Source organism: Octopus bimaculoides, chromosome 1, assembly GCF_046866305.1.
Source record: "Octopus bimaculoides isolate indiv1 chromosome 1, ASM4686630v1, whole genome shotgun sequence".
In the NCBI taxonomy this organism is placed as follows: domain Eukaryota; kingdom Metazoa; phylum Mollusca; class Cephalopoda; order Octopoda; family Octopodidae; genus Octopus; species Octopus bimaculoides.
In genome coordinates this window covers 26,213,076-26,236,662 of record NC_142928.1, presented here as the reverse complement: position 1 = coordinate 26,236,662, position 23,587 = coordinate 26,213,076, and the positions used below count along the sequence as shown (strand labels likewise).

General features: G+C 38.1%; 2 protein-coding genes across 2 annotated transcripts in view; both read left to right on the top strand.

Moving 5' to 3' along the window:
• The first annotated feature begins 2,411 nt into the window (after nucleotides 1-2,411).
• The window catches only part of LOC106868531 (interleukin 17-like protein), a 63,911-nt gene continuing 42,735 nt past the window's right edge, over nucleotides 2,412-23,587 (top strand). Inside the window, exon 1 of the mRNA XM_052965869.1 lies at nucleotides 2,412-2,486. Within this exon, the coding sequence (XP_052821829.1) occupies nucleotides 2,433-2,486 (54 nt within the window). The 5' untranslated portion in view covers nucleotides 2,412-2,432. The remainder of the gene's footprint in view (nucleotides 2,487-23,587) is intronic.
• On the top strand, nucleotides 18,273-23,126 carry LOC149137514 (interleukin 17-like protein). The gene is made up of 2 exons (XM_089349739.1): nucleotides 18,273-18,430; nucleotides 19,898-23,126. Exons 1-2 carry the CDS (start codon nucleotides 18,416-18,418, stop codon nucleotides 20,417-20,419), a joined length of 537 nt encoding a protein of 178 aa, XP_089205865.1. The 5' UTR covers nucleotides 18,273-18,415; the 3' UTR covers nucleotides 20,420-23,126.

The window sequence follows — 23,587 nt, the reverse complement described above, 5'->3', positions numbered from 1 at the left end:
TTTAATAAACTCTACAAACACAAAGGAATTTCTGAAGTAAAACTAGTGGCGATTACATCTAAACAATTAATGACATGAGGTTGTTGGATACTTTGTACGGGCTTTAAACTGCATACTACAAGGTGTGTAATCAAATATAAAATATCGATTGATATATATTGATATATATATATATATATATATATATACATGCATAGTGTGAGAGTGAGAAAGAGATGCATACATGCATACATACACACAAACATAACATACATACATGTACGTGTGAAAATATAATTGTCATAGTTCTCCAGAATTTTAAGCTATCCTTTGACCTGAGCTAACACACTCACAAATGCGTTTGGGGTTTTAAAAAATCTATTTTTCAAATTGTCTAAAATTATCCTAAATGCGAAATTAAAGATTGCATCTCGAAATTAGTTATCTTTATTACAATCTTTGTAATTATGAAAATTCGTAATATAAGCTATCGTAACTCAAAGGATGCTTGCGTATGTGTAATAGATAAAAATTATTTCAAACGAATATGTATTCATGGAGGTAAATAAATGCAATGACAGGCAGAGGTCAAGGATACAGAGAAAAACAGTCGATTAATGAAAAATCAGGTGATATCCAGTCGAAATCAGTCGGCAATCGTATGATATATGTCTTTGTCGTATTTATTTACCAGCTTGTAAATCTCTCTGCATCGTGTCGTTAAATTTCCTAATAATTGCCGACAGATGAGTCAGAAATGTCCAGAACAGTTCATCCGAAACGAATACGGATCATGAAAGGCAGATACTTTTTAATTCACAAAATAGTGAATTGCTGTTGTTGGGCAGGAATTTTACTAATTATGAAAGTAGTTAGGCAAAAGCAATTGAAACAATTCTTCTCATCATAAAAATAGAGATTTCGAAACATAAATATTTTATTATATTTGAAGAATGGGATTACGTACACAAATAGATATTAGTATGTATTTTATTCACATTTTAATAAATTTCCCGAAACAACCAAAGTTTTAGGATTTTTGCTGTCTCCTTTGTTCCCATTTATGTCAGATAAAGGACCCTTTAATCAGTTGTCGTCTGTCTATCTGCTCCTCATTACGAGCATTCAACGAGCATTCAACGAGAGTTTGAGTCTTCAAAGACAGTTGCTCCCATGAATTCTAAAATAAAATTTAGGATTTAAAGTCTATTCGCCAGCGTAAACTGGCAGTCCTCATCAGGACAGTGTTACCAACTTTTTGCCCCGTGGAAAAGAACATCTTTTCCACGGGGCTAAAAAATGTAGTAAGATTGTCTGAATCAGGACTGCCACTTTACGTTGGCAAATAGATTGTACTCTGTAATACTGTTACAACTTATTTCTCGCTCAGAGACTTAAAAGAAATTGTTTTTTTTTTCTCCTTACGAGCTCATTAACAGTATGTCAATTTAAAATTATATGCTTCAAGCAAGACTTAGTGCTGCCATCTCTAGCCAACGGTTATCCTATGCCGATGAAGTGAAATAACCCAGAAAACTTTGGTCCGCATATATCATTTAAGTCTGAGTGGGGGCATTAACTCCCTTGTTTGCAGCATAAGGACAAAGTTTTGCGTCGATAGTTAGTAGGAAAAGAGGTTTTCCTGTGGCTAAAAAAGGTAGCAACACTGACCTAATCAGGATAGCCACTTTACGTTGACAAATAGACTTACTGCTGCTACTTATTTCTCTTTCAGCGATTTAAAACTAATTGTTTTCTCCTCACGAAATCAATGATGCGTGTTTTAAATGTTGAAATTTAAATGTTTCGTCTTTTTGTGCTCTGATGCGGGTGAGATGCAGAAAAGCCGAAACCAGTGCATGATGTGTCGATAGGATCGTCGTGAATAATAAAAATTCACACGGATTCCATTTCTTTCTCTCATGTTCAATAAACTCTACGAACATGAAGGAAATTCTGAAGTAAAACTAATGGCGATTATATCCAAACTATTAATGACATGAGGTTGCCGAATACAGTGTATGGGTTTTAAACTGCATACCACAAGATGTATAACCAAATATAAATATGTATTGATATATACATATATATATATATATATATATATATATATATATATATATATATATATATATATATATATATATATGCACAGAGAATGTTATAGAGAGAGTGAGAGAGGGAAAGAGAGAACGACATGCATACATGCATTCGTGCACAAACACTTACAACAGCGTTTGGTGTAAAAAAAAAAATATGTATCTACGGATGCATATAAATGCAAAGACAGGCAGAGGTCAAGGATACTGAAGAACAGACGATTAATAAAAAATCAGGTGATATACAATAGAAATCGGTCGGCAATCGTATGATATATGTCTTTGTCGTATTTATTTATCAGCTTGTAAATTTACGTGCATCGTACCGTTACATTTCATAATAATTGCCGACAGATGAGTCAGAAATGTACAGAACAGTTCATCCAAGACAAATACGGATCAGGAAAGGTAGGTATTTTTATTTCATCAAACAGTGAATTGCTATTGTTGGACATTAATTTTAATAATTCTGAAATTAGTTAGGCAAAGGCAATTGAAACAATACTTCTGATTATAAAAATAGAGATTTCGTAACATAAATATTTTCTTATTATACTTGAAGAATGGGATTATGTACACAAATAGATTTTAGTATGTACTATATTCACACTTGAAGAAATTTCCCGAGACAACCGAAGTTTTAGGTATTGCTGTCTTCTTTGTTCCCATTTATGTCAGGGCCCAGCTGTTCAAGGGGCGTCTATTTACCTATCTGTGTGGTTCTTTCATGTTTTAAGTGGCGTTCTTGGCTGGTCAGGGGCGTGACGTTGCACCTTTCCGCTAAAATAACAGTGGACCTATGGTTCTTCAGATGTTGCTTAAATGAGGGGTCATTTCAACCTAATATTTTCTTGTCTGTGCATTGGATATGCTACCTCCGCTAATGTTTCTTTCTTTAACTCTGTGCCTGAAGTCGGTATTATCAATGGAGATAGTGCCGGCGCTGATATTCCTAGGGATGATCTCGGTGGCTTCTTTTCTACTGGTGTAGCAGTCATTTACAGCTGCAATGCTGGTGTTGTTGTTGTAATAACTGTTGATATTGTTGTTTCCCCTACTTGATGCGCTGCAACCGCCATCACCGTAGCCGCAACCATTGTTGTCATTGCTGCTGTTGTCAGCGTAACTCTCGTTGCTACTTAGGTTGTTACACTGGCAGCTAGTGCCGGCCACTAGCCCAGCCCCAAACACGACACCTCGGCTTCGCATCGACTCTCTACTACGCAATTTATGTATATCGTAGATGATGATGCTGCCGCTGCTTATGAAATTCTTCTTAATGTAGGGCCCACAACTGAGTTGTGCTTTATAATAATCGCTATTCATCTGTATATGTGTGACTGTAAAGTACTTATCCACCAATCTAAGGAAAATTCTTACTACGGAAGTTTTAACGTTGAGAGAAAAGAGTGGAGCAATCCAAACGACATTACTGTGATGCTTCCAATTGCGAGTGCTTGGGTCCGGTATATAGGAGATGGATTCTTTAAACTGGATGCCTGTGCCTCGCTGTAATAAGTGGCTGTTTCTTCGAAAACCTCTTGAGTTTTGAACAGATCTGCAATCTTACTGATTCCTTCACTAGGTTCCTAAACACGATAGTTGATAACTGGATGCTGTGTGATATAGGTAAACCTCTCCTTTGGTGTGCAATAGGGTCTGGATGAACAGAAGCCCAGGTCTTACTTTATTTCTAAAAAGTTTACAGTAGTGAAGCTGGTGGCGATTGTCATCTTGTACTCCATTGAGGTAAGGGTTTTTGTTTACAATTCTAACTGACCGTGACTTAGTTTTTCCTCCAGTTGTAGAGATGTTGTACACTTTTGGTTGTTTGTGTCTACGTTGTCGCCTACACGTCTAAGCACTCAATTGTTGCGAGATCTATGGTTACTCTATGACCAGACATAACAATTAACTCCCATAAAACGTATTATTTCCCAAATATTTTAGAGTGTGCTTCCGTTTCAGCTGAATGAAGGAATGACGATGTACCCTCACATAATTCATATATATACAGATATATCATTATTATTATTATTATTATTATTATTATTATTATTATTATTATTATTATTATTATTTTATGTTTGACTTTTGCTTTGCATTTGTATAAGTTGGATCCAAGTCTCACCCAGATACCTCAAGAGACAACAAGTTAGAAGTTCATGTAGGTGTCATGCCTAGGGTACCATATATTTCGATTTGAACATAGTGTTGTTCTAGAAAATGTTTAAGAAACCATAAGAAAATTATGTGTTTGTTTTAAAATTTGAGATCACATAGACAGTATTTTACGTAGGATTTGGGCAGTTCCCATGTGCACTATTTTTTGAACTTCAGCCATTTTGGGGTTTCCTGGTATCTGAGCTAGGTAGTAATCAGCCCGTTTCGCTTGTTCCCAGCTGCTTATTCTGCTCTGATGACGTTATTATCTTCACAACTGTCTTGGAGGAAGATGTTTAAACATGCTGTATATATGCTATGCATTAAGTTCTGGCATGCAATTAGACTTTTGCCATGTGGGTGTGGGTCTGTCATTTGGTATCAGTTTTGTCTCTACCAAGGCTAGTCAGTCTGGTATTCTGCTATTCCCATTGACAGCTTGCTGGTACAGGTTGCTAAAATACAGTCGGTAGAAGGTTAGCTTCTTGTAGGAGTACCTAACAATCAAGTCTCTTCTAGCTGCTTTTCCATCCTGAAGTTTCTGGATAACAATTACAAGGGTATCACTATCAATGCTTGGATGTTATGCAAGGGAAAAAACGTCTTCGAATTTCTTCCAACCACAGAGTATCTCGGTTAAACTCCATCTCTTCGCTCCAGAATTTTCTCGAGAAGGAGTTTATGTCTTTCTCGTGAAGTAGCTTCTTTGATGTTCAATGCTTTTACTTTCATGTCTCTCTACACTGCTGCCTGCTCCGGTTAACTTTTTTGTTTATTGTTTCTCTCTTGGTTATTCTCTTCTGATGTCGAATTTTTTCATTGACACCTTTTAATTCCTGCTAGAGGGTGATCAGTTGGCAATATGTATGTATGTATGAATGTATGTATGTATGTATGTATGTATGTATGTATGTATGTATGCATGTATGTCTGTAAGTATGTGTGTATGCATGTATGCATGTATGTATGTACGTACTTACATACATACGTATGTATGCATGTACGTATTATGCATACAAGCGCGCACGCATATAATCTCCAGAGAGAGAGAGAGCGAAAATGAAAGAAATAAACGAAGAAAGAAAGAAAGAAAGAAAGCGATACGATATCGTAATGTAAATAGTTACTTGCCAACTTTCTAATAGAGTTAGCTTGACATAATACTCTTTATTCTTTCACATTAGAATGATTTTACAACATGACGGCAACCTTTTTCGATGATTTCTGTGTAACGTGTTTACAATACGTGACATATACGAAAATAAATATGTACTTATAAGTACATATAAAGCTACAGTTTTATGTCATTGCCGTTTAATTGTCTGAACCACTGACGCTAAATTCATGATCCCAGATTGTAAACAAAGCATCGTTCTACGGAAATAAATATGTACTTATAAGTGTATATAAGAGTGCTGTTTTATTTTGTTATTTAGTTGTTTGATCCACAAGCGCTAAAAGTATAATCCTAGATGGCAAACAAAACATCGTTATTTCTATGTCAACAAATAAATTGTAAGGCAAGGAAAGAGAAGCGCAAAAGCAGTTTACAGCAACTGCTTTCGGTTTTGATACATGCTTTCAATGAAATGTCATATGGTGATACCTGACTTGCATACAAACTTTCGAAATCTATTTAATAAAGTAAAGAAATAATAGGCGCAGGAGTGGCTGTGTGGTAAGTAGCTTGCTTGCTGCGCATGCATGAGTTGGTTGCTTCCACATTGAACGCTGTCAAGACGTCTTTCGCAGCCGTCTTAAGTGAAGAACTTTTGAAGGTGCGACTGTAAGGTAGGCATCTGTTTTTTTTTTTGCCTGGGTGGGGGTGGGGGGGATTTAGTGGGGTTTTGTTGCTTGATATTGTTTTTCGTTTTTCAAATAAGAAATCCTCACTGGGTCCCGAACATCTGTCTGCCTGTAGTCGCTCTAAGTGACTCAGTTGTGATAATTGTTAATTTGGGGGCGTATCTCGCCTCCGAAAAGTTTTGAAATTTTGGAAAATTCTACCAATTTGTGGAGGATTTTTTTGTGTTCCTGCTGCTGTGACTCTGGAGTAACTTTTTGGAGTACCTTTTTGGAGTACATTTTTTTGGAATACCTGTTGACCAGGATTATCGGTTGGCCGGAATTGTATGTTGCCGTGACTTGAACGGTCTTCCTTCTTTCTTGTTCTCTGATCCGTCTTTCTGCTCTTTTTTTTTCTTGGACTTTATTTAGACTTTTTGTTGTGAACTATTTATTGGACCTTTGTCTGGCAAAGAAGGTAACACTGCGTTGGAATGGGAGATTGTCCCACCCAAGCAGTGGTTAAAAGACTTAAATGAGAGAACGGTTGTGTTGAGGACTTATTCTAAGTCACTCGACACCATTACGGTCTTTCCCAAAGTTGAAATTGAAAAAGATTTGGCAGAATATCTGCCAACCATTAAGTTTATTGCCAGGGGTGTTAAGTACGCAACGGTGTGATTGCTGTTTGACAGCTCTGAGGTCGCTCGCAAGTTTGCGAGCCAGCCCTGAGAAGGGCAAAAGATTCTGTTTCTTCTCACATACTGTGGGAAGAAATTAACAAGAGATTGGGTCCGTGGACTGCCACTCGAAATAGAACCTAAGTAGATAGACGACACCATCCACCGGGATCTGGTTGGCAGTGTAGCCAAGCTACTCAATGTTAAAATTCTACCTGTGGCTGATCGGGTGGGGGGTCAGAAGCGGTTTTGACCCTGTGGACCCAATCAGCCAAGAATCTGGTATTCCCAGATTTTTTGAGAATGGCCGGTTCTAGGTATCCAGTGATTCTTGAGGGACGCCTCCTCCCCAACAGTCACCTGTTCTTGGAACAAGGCCAAATTAAAAAAAACTGTCCCCAGGACCAAGGTAGGGCCCTGGAGCAGTTAATAGAAGTAGTGGCCCCGCTCCCTCATTGAAGGAAGATATGGAGGCAGTCGAGGAAGTGGAAACCTCCTCGAAGAAAGTAAAGAAAAAGAAACAAGTTGTGCAACAATGGTTGCCCAAGGAAGGGTCCTAAAGCTGCAGGAGGGAAGGAAGATCCTCCGAATAAAGCGGAGGTACGTTGCTTCTCTCACCAACCATTTCTTTCATTCCATTATCATCATGTCCTTGTCCAACCCACAGTTACACCCTCTATGTACGGCTTTCATAGACAATAAAATGAAATAAAGTAGTTTGCTTACTTTGGCGCATGCGTCGCTAGTTGGTCTGTTGCTTCCAGAGAGAGAGAGAGAGAGAGAGAGAGAGAAAGAGTGAAAGAGAGGACGCGAGCTTTTGGCTCCGTCAATTGAAAAAAAAAAAAAAACGAAATCGTCATGGTAGGTTGTTTTTGTTCTTCGAGCTGGGTGGGAATTTTTTCAGTAAATTTCTGCCTAGCTCTGGGGCAATTTTGTCTGCTTGTTTAAATTGTTGCTCACTTTAGCAAACAAAGATATTGTGTTTCTCTAACGTCGTTTTTGGTGGGCATGTTCTCGTCGCTATTACGTTGGACTGGGAATTTTTTTGTGAAAACGTTTTTTTGGGGTAAAATTCTGTGGCGTTTTTTTTTTTTTGCCAAATAACCTGTACATTCTTTTGGACGTATTTCGCCACAAAATGTTGTTGTATCCTGTGGAGTGTACCCTGTGGAGTTTACCTAACTGAAGTACAATCGAGAAGAACCCTGACTACTGGATTTACCTGGTTGGAGTATTATACGGTACCAAAGATTCCCTGTCTGTTCTATTTGTGTACTAGTTTTCTTTTTATCTTTCACTTCTATCTTTAATTTCTTTCTAAATTTAGGTTCCTTCTTTTTCTCATTATTTTAATTTCAGTTTTTATTCTTTCTTTCTCTTTTATTTTGCTTTCCTTCTATTTTTATTCGGTATTAATTTTTGGTACACTGTCTGTGTGAACTGTTTTTGAACTTCTCAAAACTAACTATAGAGGAAGAACTGAAAGACTATTTCTCCTCCGTGAAATACATGTCCCGCGGTGTCAAGCATGCAACGGTGTGATTGCTGTTGGACACCCCGGAAGAGGCTCGCAATTTTGCGAGCCAGCGCTTAGACGGCAATGAGATTCTGTTCATCCCGTCGTATTGCGGGAGGAAATTAATAAGAGCCTGGGTATGCGGGTTACCCCCAAGCACCGAGGCGGGTTGGATTGAAGATACCATCCGACGGGATAGTAGATAGCGTGCCCAGGCTCTTAAACGTAAGGTTATTGCCGACGGTCGATTGGGTAGAGTCAAAAGCGATTTTGACCCTGTGGACCCCATCGGCTGCAACAGATCTGGTTTTTCCAGATTTTTCTTTAAATGGCTGGCGGCAGGTATCCAGTGAGACTTGAATGACGTCCCCTCAAGTGTCACTCATGCCTGAAGCGAGGCCACATGAAAAATTGCCCCCAGGACCATGGTAAGCTCCTGGAACGGTTACCGGAAGCCACCTCCCCTACCCGGACAAAGAGAGAGGAGGCTGAAGAAAGCGGGCAACAATGGTTGCCCGTTGAAGGACCCTATGGCTTCGGGAGGTGGGGGAGAGATTCCGGACAAAGCGGAAGAGCTCCACTCTCCCGAAGTCAGGAAGAAAAGGATAAAAAGAAAGAACAACGGATCATTGCAGGTGGATGATGATGTGCTGTCTGCATATAACGAAGGTCCGTTGGTGGAAGTTGCGCCACCGACGGGAGAACAGCCTTGGTCGGTGGGAATTGTGCCACCGATGGTGGAAGAAACGACTCCCACTCTTAAAGACGAAGGATTACTTGTCTTCTTCTACAAGGACGGCGAGGTGGAAAAATAGTGGCGTAATACAAAGAGACAATAGATATGGCCTGCACATGGGACCCCGAATAGCCTCCGCAGATAGCTGTGGAGGTCATAGCGTTGTCCGTGTTGGGAAAGCTGAAAAAACTTAAAGTGGAATGTCGCATACGTCCGGGTGACCCTAACATGACATATGTCTCGTACTTGAATGAGGCACGGAAAATAACGGGGTATGGGATCACAAGCGACGTTGAAGATAATGATGGATATATTGATGAGTAAGAGGTGATAAAACCTCGTTAGTGTCAAATAGTAAGAGGCTTTGAAACCTCATCCTATTTAATTTAAATGCATTGTATATTTGTAGTGGTTTAAAACCTCAATTGTATGTTTTTTTTTCCTTTAAAAAAAACATGTTAAGTAAGAAGTTTAGTGCCTCCGTTTTCTAAGAGGTTTGAAACAGCATATTGATCTTCTAAAAAGAAAGTATGTTTTTGAGAAAAATCCAATCGGTGGGCGTTGGATTACGTCTCTCGTCTATTCATTTTATCATGTCGTTTTCGTTCATTAACGTGTTTGTTTAGCTCGCAACTACTCTGTATACTGCCTTTACGGCAAATAAAATGGAATAAATAGCTTACTTAAAACCACATGGTTCCGCGTTCAGTCCCACTGCGTGGTACCTTGGGCAAGTGTCTTCTACGATAGCCTCGAGCCGACCAAAGCCTTGTGAGTGGATTTGGTAGATAGGAACTGAAAGAATCCTATCATATATATATATATATATATATATATATATATGTGTGTGTGTGTGTGTGTGTGTGTGTGTGTGTGTGTGTCTGTGTCTGTGTGTGTAAATATTTGTGTGTTTGTGTCTGTCCCTTCCCACCATCACCTTTCAACCGACGTTGGTGTGCTTACATCCACGTAACATAGAGGTTCGGCAAAAGAAACTGATAAATTACGTACTGGGCTTACAAAGAATAAATCCTGGGGTCGATTTGTTCTACTAAAGGCAGCGCTCCAGTATGGCCGCAGTCAAATTACTGAAACAAATAAAAGAATAAAAAAGGATAAAGGACTAAAATAGTACAAGTGTACTAAGCTTGATAATACATGATATTTTTTTATTTATCTATTTATGAGGTCAATGGTTTAGGTTTTAACATAACATCATTTTATCTTCTATCTTTGTTCATTAAAGCGACCGAATAAAGGCACCTTCCTGGCTCCTATGTGCATGGGGTTGTATTGTTGTCCATAGAGAGCTTCTATCAACTTGAACCTCTGATTCAATGTGTCTCAGTTATCAGGAACGTTATCCTTTCTCTTACACACACACACACACACAAACACATATAGGCGCATGCGTGGATGTGCGTGAGGTGGTTTTCCCCGCCACATAGTTCCGGATTTAGTACCACTACGTGGCACCTTGAGCATGTGTCTTCTACTATAGCTTCGGGCCAACCAAAGCTTTGTAACTTGTAATTTTCTAGATGGGTAGAGAGAAACTGAACGAAGCCCGCCATAAATATATATATATGGCTGTTATTTCTAGCCATTCGACAACATAAGGTCGTTTTAAAAAGATTTTCGACTCCATGTCATAATATGGGAATAATATGATACAAAGAGGGAATAATCATTTAAAGTCATTCGAATTGCTGGAAATAACAGTCAGACTCTTTTCAGATCACACAACCGTTTTAGAATAAACATACATTGAGTAATGTAGCCCGTGATATAGTATTTCGTTCCCATTACTAGAATAGCTTGAATCCCAACTCTGCTTGATCATGGCAAGACTAGGTTCCACTATAAAAAAAAAAACAGGACTAATGTAAAACTCTTTACAAAGTATAATATTACTTAAATGTATGGGTCTCTGTCGTTTTCTAAGACACACAGTCAATTGTTTGATCAGCTTAAAGATCTCGTTAAATTAGAAGCTAAATACACCATAAACTCATGTACCCTTAAAGCAAGTCTCAGGAAGAATTCGTCGGACAAAATATGCGACAAGACTGTTTATTTCAATTTGAGAGAGAATGAACCTGACAGGCCTACATAGAGTTTCTGCTAAGCTAATTTCATTTATAAGGCTTGAATCGACCCTATATTATGATAAAATACACTTGTTCAACATAGAAAGCCAGGTTGTATAAATATATATTTATATGTGCATACGAGGTGCGTTCAAAATGTATCCCAATTAAGTTTTCCCGCCAAAATTAATGCTGCATAGACAAAATCCTTAGGGTGAGATGTGACGCCACCATACCTGTGCACGCGCGAACATCTTCGCGCCGGTAGGCTGCGTTAGTTCCTTGCTGTTATGCCTAGAGTATAGATGTGTAGTTGGCGCTTGCCAGATTTTCGCTTTAACTGAAAGTGTCAAGTTTTGCCAACGCTTGGTAATACTCAAGTTTAAAATGTCCAGAAGATTGAGCATGCCTTTGACGATGAAACCATAGGTAAAACTGCGATCAAGGAGTGATACAAACCCTTCAAGCATGGCCGCATCTCATTGGGGAGCGAGACACATTCAGCCAGGCCATCCACAAACCGAAACGAATAGCAGATTGAGGAGGTTCGGCGAATAGTCATGGAAGACTATCGCGTAACAACCCATGAAATTGCTCACGTAGTGGAAATAAGCGCAGAATCACAGCATTCCATTTTAACGGAAGATATGTGCCTGTTGAGAGTTTCAGCGAAGTTCACCCTGAGGCTGAGAGCATAAGCAGCAAACCACGACTCAAACTTATAAAGACCATCATCTTATTTCTTTATTGCCCACAAGGGGCTAAACATAGAGTGGACAAACAAGGACAGACAAAGGGATTAGGTCGATTACATTGACCCCAGTGCGTAACTGGTACTTAATTTATCGACTCCGAAAGGATGAAAGGCAAAGTCGACCTCGGCGGAATTTGAACTCAGAACGTAACGGCAGACGAAATACTGCTAAGCCTTTCGCCCGGCGTGCTAACGTTTCTGCCAGCTCGCTGCCAGACGATAACACATGGGATTATGGTCTCTGCTCGATGCATTCGGTCATCTAAGGTGAAAACGAAAATCTGACGAGCGGGCATTACACATCTGTGCTCCAGGCGTAAAAAACCAAAATGGACACGTCTTACCGGCACGAAAATTTTCACGCTCACGCAAGTAGGAGCGTAACCTCCACCCCTGAGGGTTTTACCTGCATGGCATAAGTTTTGGCGGGAAATAATGAAGTCGGATAGTTTTTGAATGTACATCGTATGTGGGTGTATATATATATTTTTGTATGTATCTATGCATGTATGTATCTCCCTGTATGTATGTCTGTCTCTGTCCCTCTTATACATACATACATACATACATACACACACACACACACACACACACACACACACACACACACACATATATATATATATATATATATATATATATATATATATATATATAGGAGAGTTTGTAGTTCGTTTGAAGCATTGTGCATTGTTTGTAAAGAATAAAAAGTTTTGAATGGTACAACAATGCTCTATGAAAGAATATCTGAAGAAGGAATTATATTCCGAAATATCATCAGACTATGGATGACTAAATTATAACAGGTATATAGCCCATTGTTTGTATTATAGTGCATTGTTGTACCATTCAAAATTTTTTATTCTTCCACTCACAAGCACACATGCACACACAATGACACACCTCCCCGACAAATACAAGCCACATAGACGCACTCACACAAACGTCCACACAAACGTCCACACAATGACAATTCAAACACAAATATACTTAGAGACACACACAAACTCATGTACACACACATAACACCTCCACCAACACACAACACAAATAGACATACGTACACATACAGACATACACATACGTATGAACCATCAGACACACATACGGTTGCTTACACACACACACACACCACAAGGGTATTTAAAACAACACACTCACTCAGACAGAGAGAGACACACACACACACTCACGTACACACACACTCCCACACTCACAAAAAACACTCCCACGCACACACACAGATGCACACATACATACACACACAGACGCACACATATGTACACACCCTCACACATACATACGGTTGCTCTCTCTCTCACACACACACCACAAGGACGATTAAAACAACACATACATACTCAGAAAAATAGATATACGCACACTCTCACGTACACACACCTAACATCCCCACCGACACAAAAAAACACACAAACACACATACACACGCACTCACAAACGCACTCACGCACACGCACGAACAAACACATATACACATACACACACATGCGCACACACAACACCCTAACAAATATTAATCACACACATACACACTCACACAAACGTCCATACACATACACACCATCCTACCATAGATAAAACACACACATACTCATATACACATGCCATACACGCACACATACAGACATAGACATACACATACATATGAACCATCACACACATACGTTTGCTTACACACACACACACACACACACACACTCATATACACATTCCACAATAAACTCTGGGACCAATAAAAACGGCACACACACACACACACACACACACACACACGGACACAAACACACATATATACACACACACACATAGAGATGTGCACAAAACCAGTCCCAAAAACCAGTGAATCATGACAGACTGTCACAGACCAACCAAAAATAAAATTAAAAAATCCTTTTTAACTCTTCTTCCCTCCCACCCCAGCTAGCCAGTCATACTGTCTCTTAAGACAGTAAAAAATTCCCTCAATATACACAAGAGAAAAAAGCCAGGTCAGTTCCTCCTCAACTTTATGCGATTGTCAAAGAATATGTATAAGAATATGTATATGTATTTTTCCATATGTGTATTTTCATACACTGTTTTTAACATTTTCATTTTAATATCAGAGAATATGTGATAATCAGTATGTAACAATACAAAGTTCATACAAAGCTTTATACTTTAAATATATTTTATTATCAAAGAATGTATATATGCATTTTAACACTCGAACTGTTTTTTAACATTTTTTATTATTCTCAAAGAGTTTTGATAATCTTTTTTCTAAAAAAGTGAAACCGGTTAAGTAAATAAATATTTTAAAAAAATAAGTGCATTTTCAAACCTTCTTTCATATATATATATATATATATATATATATATATATATATCCGCCGATATACGACGTTCCCAATCTTATCGTTAAAGACACGAAAGTGGGTATTAGTAACTGAAGCTGAACATAAAAGCAAGCATTAATATGCACACACACACACACACACACACACACACACACACACACACACACACACACACACACACACACATACACACATACATACATATGTTGTAATAAAAGCAATATTTCACATTAATATGATGCGTTACTCTATACTTTTGTACAGGACAAATTTATTATTCTTTTTCAAGATGTCGACATTACATTTATTAATTAATTACGGTCGCTTCCACAATTAGTGGAATTGTTATATCAATTAACATGCCGGGTTACACAAATGGAAAATTGTGCTAATCCATACAATATTGAAGTACTTTTATTTAATTACCAGACTGAAAAGAGGATGGGTGAAGCTTACATTAAATGTTGTATGAATTTACGTAATTTTATATTTGTATAACCCAGCACATCAATAGATTTACGTATTCTGCGAATTATCGAAACGAGAGTACATGATTAGTAAACTTAATACCATCATCTTCATTCCTTTGTTTGTTTAATTTTATGCTCTGCGATGTCATCCGAAATTGGAAGATGTGTAATGGGTTTGGAGCAAATTCGAGTTCCGTTGGCATTACAAATTTTCTCGATTACAACAACCAATGATTTTTAAAGCTAGCTATAGGTACACTATGATTGGTTCAAGTGAAGGGATATAGAAAATTCATTTAGCCATTTCCGTGAGTTCTGAAGTCACGTGACCATCAGAATGACTTCTCCTGCATCAAGCGTAGTATCATTGACATGCCCACGCTTACCAGGAATTTGCAATTGCCTACTTTGTATCCCCGATACACTATTGGAAGAATGAATTATTTTATTTTTGCCACCAAAAGAAAGCCTTGTTATTAAACTTCAAACGTCTTGAACTGACAATTTAGATACACCAGCCAAAATCTGGCTGCCCCTTTTAAAAATAGGAGGGTATTTAATCCCTGCCACCCGTATATACTACAGCACCACCCACGTTGGTCATTTAACCTCAATTTTAACCTAACACTATCAAATTTGCTTGCTTTCACATAACGACTGCTACTACTAACGTATTAAAACACCACTGAGCAACTAAGCAGCGATAGATCCTCAACTTACCATGAGTTGCACCTAATCCAATGGTCTAATGTCGAAGCATAAACAACATTGTAATTTCCCGCTGATGTGGTAACAGCGCCTTGCCAAAATCCTGTGTGATCATGTGTGCCTAAGAATGAAGAAAAGATTGGTTGTTACTTCTATACAATCAACACCACGTGACCTGAGCTTACAAATAAGGATTCAACATCTAGAAACCATCTTGAGTCTGTCTCAAATGCATTACTCTTCTTTCGATTTCTAATGTGATGGGTCTGCTGTCACACCGAGTAAAACTTTAAGTCATATGAAGCTATATTCGACAGTTATAATGTGCGTGTGTGCGTGTGTGTATGTGAGTGTGTGTGTGTGTGTGTGTGTGTGTGTGTACACATAAATACTAAATTAAGAATAAAGATGTACGTGTGTGTGCGCGTGTGCATGCAAATATGTATCAATCCATCTCTCCCTTTCCTTTCTCATACTATCACTCTTATAAGCACACACACACACACACATATATATATATGTACAAATTATATGGGTGGCTTATTAGCAATTCAACAGCCTAAAGGCAAATTTATAGGGGTCACTAAAGGGACAAGCATGCCAAGTAGTAGCAGCGTTGCTACAAATAAGAGTCAAAATAACTCAATAGCCACAGAAGCAATATCTTAATGAGTGACAAGAGGAGACAAGCTCCCCAGCGGACACAGCCATATCACCGATAATTTCGAATTTTGATGCAGATCATCTTAATTTTCGTCGGTGACTCTTACCGTGCCTAGGGTTAAATTCAACTCACCTTGTCACCTTATAAGAAAACCGTTCAACTCATACGCTGATTTTAAAATGGGTAAAAGTGAAAACTAGGAATGATATTGGTGGTTTATTAGCAATTTAACAGCGTAAAAGCAAATTTATAGACATCACAAGTGATAGCGGATACTAAGTAGTACCAGCCTATGTATGTATGTATGTCTGTCTGTATGTATGTATGTATGTATGTCTGTATGTATGCATGTATGTATATATGTATGTACAACTGAGAGCCATACTTAGGAAAAGCCCCAATTCTGATAAAGTCATAAAGTCATTTTACTGGAGAATTTCAATGCCAGGGTTGGAACAGACTGGCAAACGTTGAACTCTCTAGGACGTTTTGGTGTAGGGAAAATGAATAGCAATGGTCTCATGCTGCTGGAGTTTTGCGATGAATATGGACTTTACATTGCAAGCACTCATTTTATGCACAAAGGTGATCACACAACAACGTGGATGCATGCAGGGTCTAAACTTAGGCATTTGCTGGAGTATGTAACCATCCGCAGGCGTGACCTCTATGACATTTGTAATGTTAAGTCATTTCATGGATCGGAATGCTGGACAGACTATAGTCTGGTGCGAGCAAAATTCCGGATGATGATTAGAGTGAAAGAAAGAAGAGGGCCAGTTGGTATTCCTCGGCGTCTGAATGTCCACATGAGATATGATGCTGTGTTGTGAAAAGAGCTTCAGACTCGCTTGTCCAGCATTGACAATACAACAGTAGGGGAGGATTTCCGAGACCAGGTTCATCAATGTGCTGCTGAAACATTGGGATATACTACTGCCAGAGACTGGTTTAATAAAAATGATGCTGAAGTTCAGCGACTATTGGTTGTGAAGCACCATACCCACAATATATTGCCGCACAGAAGACTTTCAGCAGTGCAGAGAAATCAAGCACTTTCCCTGTATAGCAGTGTAAAATCACTGCTGCAGCGATCTCGCAGGAAGATTAGAACACTTGGTGAGAGGATCATGCTCGTGCTGTTCAGACTGCTGCTCATGTAAATGACAGCAAACTTTACCATCTTATGAAGTAAGTTAATGGGCTCAAGATCTCTGCATCATCTCCTTTGCTTTCCAAGAGTCTTCTACTCTATTTACTACTTCAACAGAAAACACAGGTCGCTGGATTGAACACTTAAAGACACGAATTTGTTATCGTCCTTCAGATTAACTATATTTCAGTTAGTATGTCTGTCACCTGGCGATGCACATCTTCTAATTACTGATCAAGAAATAGCATATCTCGTCTAATTTTGGACGATTTAGTTTTCTTTCATAAAATAAATACTTCCTAAATTGCGTTCAAGTTTTAGGCTTTAGCTCTAAAGTTAGAAACATTTTATTCAGAAATAATTTAACAGTGTAGAAAACTCTTATAAGCTATTTAAAATTTTTGTCGCATTTCCTGCGTCCAAAAGAGATACTTATTACACGTTATACCGCATGTTACGCTGTATGTTGTATTGCATATCGCCTAATTTGCAATATATATAAAATACTATTATTTGAAATTACTTCCAAAGCACGTTCTAGATATGAATTGTATGGGTAGTGCTAAAAAAGGTTCTCTACGAGATGCAGTTTGTGCTACTCTATGAATCTAAGGTACACAAATACAGAGGCCAAAGATAAATAAATAAATAAATAAATAAGAAAAGAAGTATTTTAAAAATAGTAAAAAGTACAGAAGTCATTCTAATTTTTGATATTTATGCATCTTTGGGAAGTGTCTTAATGCTTCCATAATCATACGATACAGAATAAAAAGCAAATAATATCCCAGTGGAGGTTATATAATAATAACTTCAATTATTTCCTCTAATGCACTGGATATTAGTTATATAGGTCAAAAAATAATGTCTGTTTGTTGCTTAACGATTTCGTCAGACGAACTTCCTTACCGGATATAAAATACTCTGTGATTTTACAAGTCACTTCTGCTTTCTTTTCATAAATTCCCATCATGCTAATTCATAGTGGAATACTTGTAGCTGTGTCTAATATTATATATATATATATATATATATATATATATATATATATATATATATATATATATATATATATGTATGTGTATATATATGTATATTTATTTAGTTACTTATTTATTTATATAGAAGCCAACCCGCAGGAGTTAATATTACTAACAAGGTATCTAACAACGAAAACTGATCTAACGTATAGATTTCAGTTTTTAAAAAATAACCTATTAACGTCCAATTTACCATTTCGATTTGTGTAAGCAGCATAATGGTGTTAGTGAAAGTAAGTAAACATTCTGCAATGACATTATCTAATATATTTTTATGACACCGCATTTCTATCTTGATTATATACATCCTTATGAGAATATATATATATATATATATATATATATATATATATATATATATATATATATATATATATATATATATATATATACTCTTTACTCTCTTTTACTCTTTTACTTGTTTCAGTCATTTGACTGTGGCCATGCTGGAGCACCGCCTTTAGTCGAGCAAATCGACCCCAGGACTTATTCTTTGGAAGCCTAGTACTTATTCTATCGGTCTCTTTTGCCGAACCGCTAAGTTACGGGGACGTAAACACACCACAATCGGTTGTCAAGCGATGTTGGAGGGACAATCACAGACACACATACACAGACATATATATATATATACGACGGGCTTCTTTCAGTTTCCGTCTACCAAATCCACTCACAAGGCTTTGGTCGGCCCAAGGTGCCACGCAATGGGACTGAACCCAGAACCATGTGGTTGGTAAGCAAGTTACTTACCACACAGCCACTCCCGCGCCTATATATATATATATATATATATATATATATATATATATATATATATATATATATATATATATATATATATATATATGTACGTTTGAATGTAGGTATATATATATATATATGTATATATATATATGAACACACATGCATATATTACTATGTACAAATATATATGTGTGTTGTGTGTCTGTGTGTATGTGTGTGTGTGTGTCTGTGTGTCTGTGTGTGTGTGAGTAGGTGTTGAAAAGTTCCTGGCTTTGGGTAAAAGATACAGGAGGATCAGTTAATGATGATTTTATTCAACATATACACTTCTTAAATTCACACACTTTTCGCAGCGGTCCTTCAGTTTTTCTAAGCCCTATAGGAGAACTCGGAAGATTGGATCTTCAGCCAAGCCTCCCGTAACACCGTTAAAGACAAGACATTTCCAGCACGTCCTCGTATCTTCACTCGTTTATTACTATTTTTTAAATTTATTATTTTTTTAATCTTATGTCCAATGTCCGAAAATCATTCGTCGCATATCTGTCACCTCTTCAACGACCCTTTCTATCCACGTGTATCTTCCTGCTCCGCTTAGTCCTTTCTGTCCTTCTATGATGTGTATCCTTATCTGCACATGCGTTGTGTGTGTGTGTGTGTGTGTGTGTGTGTGTGTGTGTGTGTGTGTGTGTGTGTGTGAGTATTTGTGTGTGTGTTTGTGGGTGTAAGTGTGTGTGTTTGCAAACGCGTATCTATATGTTTCACATGTGTGCTTATGCGTGTGTGTATATGGACTCGCCTACTACACTGTGTTTACCAGTGCCCTATATATTCTTGCTCTCAGCAGTACTTTGACCTTCCCCTCATTTACGATTCCTTTTCTGTTGCTGCTGCTATCCTTGACCCTTACTTTTGATATTGTTCATGTATCTGTGTGTATATTTTCCATTAAACAGGTTCTCATCGAATTTGCAATTATCTTCAACTACATCTTAGTCGCAACACCGGCACCAGCGCATAACCAATGTGATATACCAACTGACCTGAACGTCGAATATCAGAGACTAACCAGCACATCGATCGGCAATAACGTTTTTCTGTCAGTTGAAATGGCTCCAACTGAACGTAACCAATCGGCACTGACTAATAGTGATAAAAGCTGCCCAACATCTTCTGGATATAGTAATATCATCCATGAACGCTCAACCTGTCCTTGGTACTTTAACGTTACTCATGATTCAACAATTTTCCCGCCATCACTTACTGAAGTAGTGTGTCGCTGTAGAAAATGTCTGGGCAGCAACGACAACCAATGTGTAATGGTATTTACGTCAATGACTGTCCTGAAGCGCACAGGTCAATGTGTTGGTGGCTTGTATGTGTACAGACCCAGTGTGATTCAAGTAGCCACAGCCTGTGCGTGTGTACGGAAGGTTGATGTCGTTAATGAAAGAAATATGCTACAATATGAGTCGTAAAAGCAGTCCATTTTCAAATTCTATTGCGAGCAATGCCGCTAGACTATTTAAATATATGTATGTATGTATGTATGTATGTATGTATGTATGTATGTAGTGGAGGCGCAATCGCCTAGTGGTTAGGGCAGCGGACTTGCAGTCATAGGATCGCGGTTTCGATTCCCAGACCAGGCGTTGTGAGTGTTTATTGAGCGAAAACACCTAATGCACCACGAGGCTCCGGCAGGGGATGGTGGCGAACCCTGCTGTACTCTTCCACCACAACTTTCTCTCACTCTTTTTTCCTGTTTCTGTTGTACCTGTGTTTCAAAGGGCCAGCCTTGTCACACTGTGTCATGCTGAATATCTCTGAGAACTACGTTAAGGGTACACCTGTCTGTAGAGTGCTCAGCCACTTGCACGTTAATTTCACGAGCAGGCTGTTCCGTTGATCGGATCAACTGGAACCCTCGACGTCGCAAGCGACTGAGTGCCAACACAATGTATGTATGTATGCATGCATGTATGTCGTTATTCAGTTTATTTATTTATTTATGTGTATATATCATTATTCAGTTTATGTGTGTATGTATGTATGCTTAAGTATATAGGAACGCTATGAAAGAATCTGAAGAAAACTCAAAGCACTTAATATTAAATATATCTAATAATGTAATCCTCTATAGTAGATATGTATAATACAATGTTATCGAGTCCCCTCTTAGTTCTTACTATTACTGTATATCGAACAAGTATCAATTTATCTATCGTTCAATATGCCATACATGCATCTATAAAAGCTTCTGTGTTATTGTATGTGAAATTTTATAAGCATACCTATATGTACGTACATGTGTGTGTGTGTGTGTGTGTGTGTGTGTGTGTGTGTGTGTGTGTGTGTGTGTGTGTGTGTGTGTGTGTGTGTGTGTGTGTGTGTGTGTGTGTGTGTACAGGGTGCAATGAATAAATTGTTGTCTAAATTTGGCAAAAATGAAAATAACACTGACATCTCATTTTAACAGATATATTTACTAAAATTACATAAAAATATGTTGAAATACTAAAGAGTAGATTTATTCAATAAAATCGCCATTGGCTTCAACCACCGCCTCCAGACGACTTCGGAATCTACTGCAACTATTCTGGACGGTCTCCTTGTTTAAGTTGGTGAATGCTGCCATAATCCTTGCCTTCAGTTCATCTTTGGTGTTACAAGGAGTTTAGTTGGTCTTTCGCTCAACTGTACCCCACACGTAATAATCAAAGGCGGGTTGCAGTCTGGAGAGTTAGTTGGCCAGATGTTAGGGGTGATGTGGTCGCAGAAATTGTCTGACAGCCATGATTGGGTTCTCTTGCTTGTGTGGTATGGTGCAGAGTCCTGCTGTCTGATAAAGGGTCTTTCAGCAGCCACCCTCTTGACCCAGAGCAGAACTACCTCCTCCAGACACTTGAGTGTGAGGCTGTGTGGGAAGGTGAATGGAGGCATAACGTCGCCATCACCGGTGATCACTTCAAATACCATGATGTTGACTGGACGTTTGATCTTTATCACTCTCGGTACACGGCCTCAGATTGCACTGTCCTCAGACTGACAGCCAGACACTCTGAAATGTTCCCATTGGAGCTGTACAGCATGTCGTTTCGAAATTACTGGCAAAGCGAATTGCGCCATAACGCTGTTTTTCTCACAGATGGTCCCCAACTGACCCTACTATACTCGACAGAATCAGAAACAAACTATGCCCTTGCGCAAAATTAGAAATATAGAATGGAGAAAATTTACCCATCGGAGACTGTGTATACATGTATGTGTGTGTGTATACGCATATACATACGTACATACATATAGATTATGCATACACACTCATTTATATACGAAGGGCTTCTTTCAGTTTCCGTCTACCAAATCCACTCACAACGCTTTGTTCGGCCCGTGGCTATACTTTCGAAAGGTGCCACGCAGTGTGACTGACCCGGGACTATGTGGTTAGATAAAAGCTTGTTACCACACAGCCACGCTGCGCTTATATATAAGAAATGTTTATATCTACGCATGTGTGTATTTGCTCTATCTCAACGCTCGACCACCTGTGTAGGTTCGTTTACATCCCTGCAACATAGCGGTTCCGCAAAGAAACTGATAGAACAAGTATCACTGTTGCAAAAACAATAATGAGGCCGACTTGTCTGACTTCAAATGTGTACCCCGCCATGGTGGCAGTCAAGTAACTGAAAGAAGTAAAATATGATATAAAGATTATGTATGTGTGTGTGTGTGTGTGTGTGTGTGTGTGTCTGTCTGTCTATCTGTCTGTCTCTCTGTTTGTGTGAGTGTGTGTGTGTGTGTGTGTGTGTATGTATGTATATATATATATATGTATGTATGTATGTATGTAAGGACTGTATATTCATATACACATGTACATAAAATTCATATATTTTTTATATCTTTACTTTAAAATCTACCCTACCCCAAATTGTTATTTGCTAAATATGTTTTTGTATATCTTATATATATTTATACATTTTGTAACAATAATTTATATGTTTGGAGAATTTTGAATACTGTACTGGCAATTGTGATACTATATATTTGTGTTATACGTGCAGAGGTTTCCAGAAGGCTTAATACTTAACCACAGTATCATGAGAAACAATTCTGTGTATCATATTTCATTACATTTATAGGAAATTTTACATTTTAAGATACATAAAAATCTTTACTGAATGCTCAAGTGTTATTGTTTGTTCTGCTTTTAACTTTTCTCATTCCAATATTGCATGCACGTATTGAATTGCTGAATGGATAAACATGAATTTATGTTATAGATTGCAATATAAAGTCGAAGTTACACAACTTACCCATGTGTGTTTCTCACGACAGTGATTAAAAGAAAGGAAATCCGCTCAAAGCGCATATCTGTTTTTGCAGCGGTACTCATGTTGAAACCTTCAAACTTTTATTCATGCACAAACATGCACCACATATGTTTGAATGAGAGAGTGCACGCGTGTGTGCGTGTCTGTGTGTGTGTGTACAACGTTAATCTCTACCCTCATCAGAGGATCAGTAAGTTATGGATTTCAACTGAAAACTGTCAGAAAGTGGCGACTACGGAAATCCTGAGGAAAATCTTCGGAAAATAAAGAATATATTGTTTTTACATAGAAAGTAGAAACACTGTTATT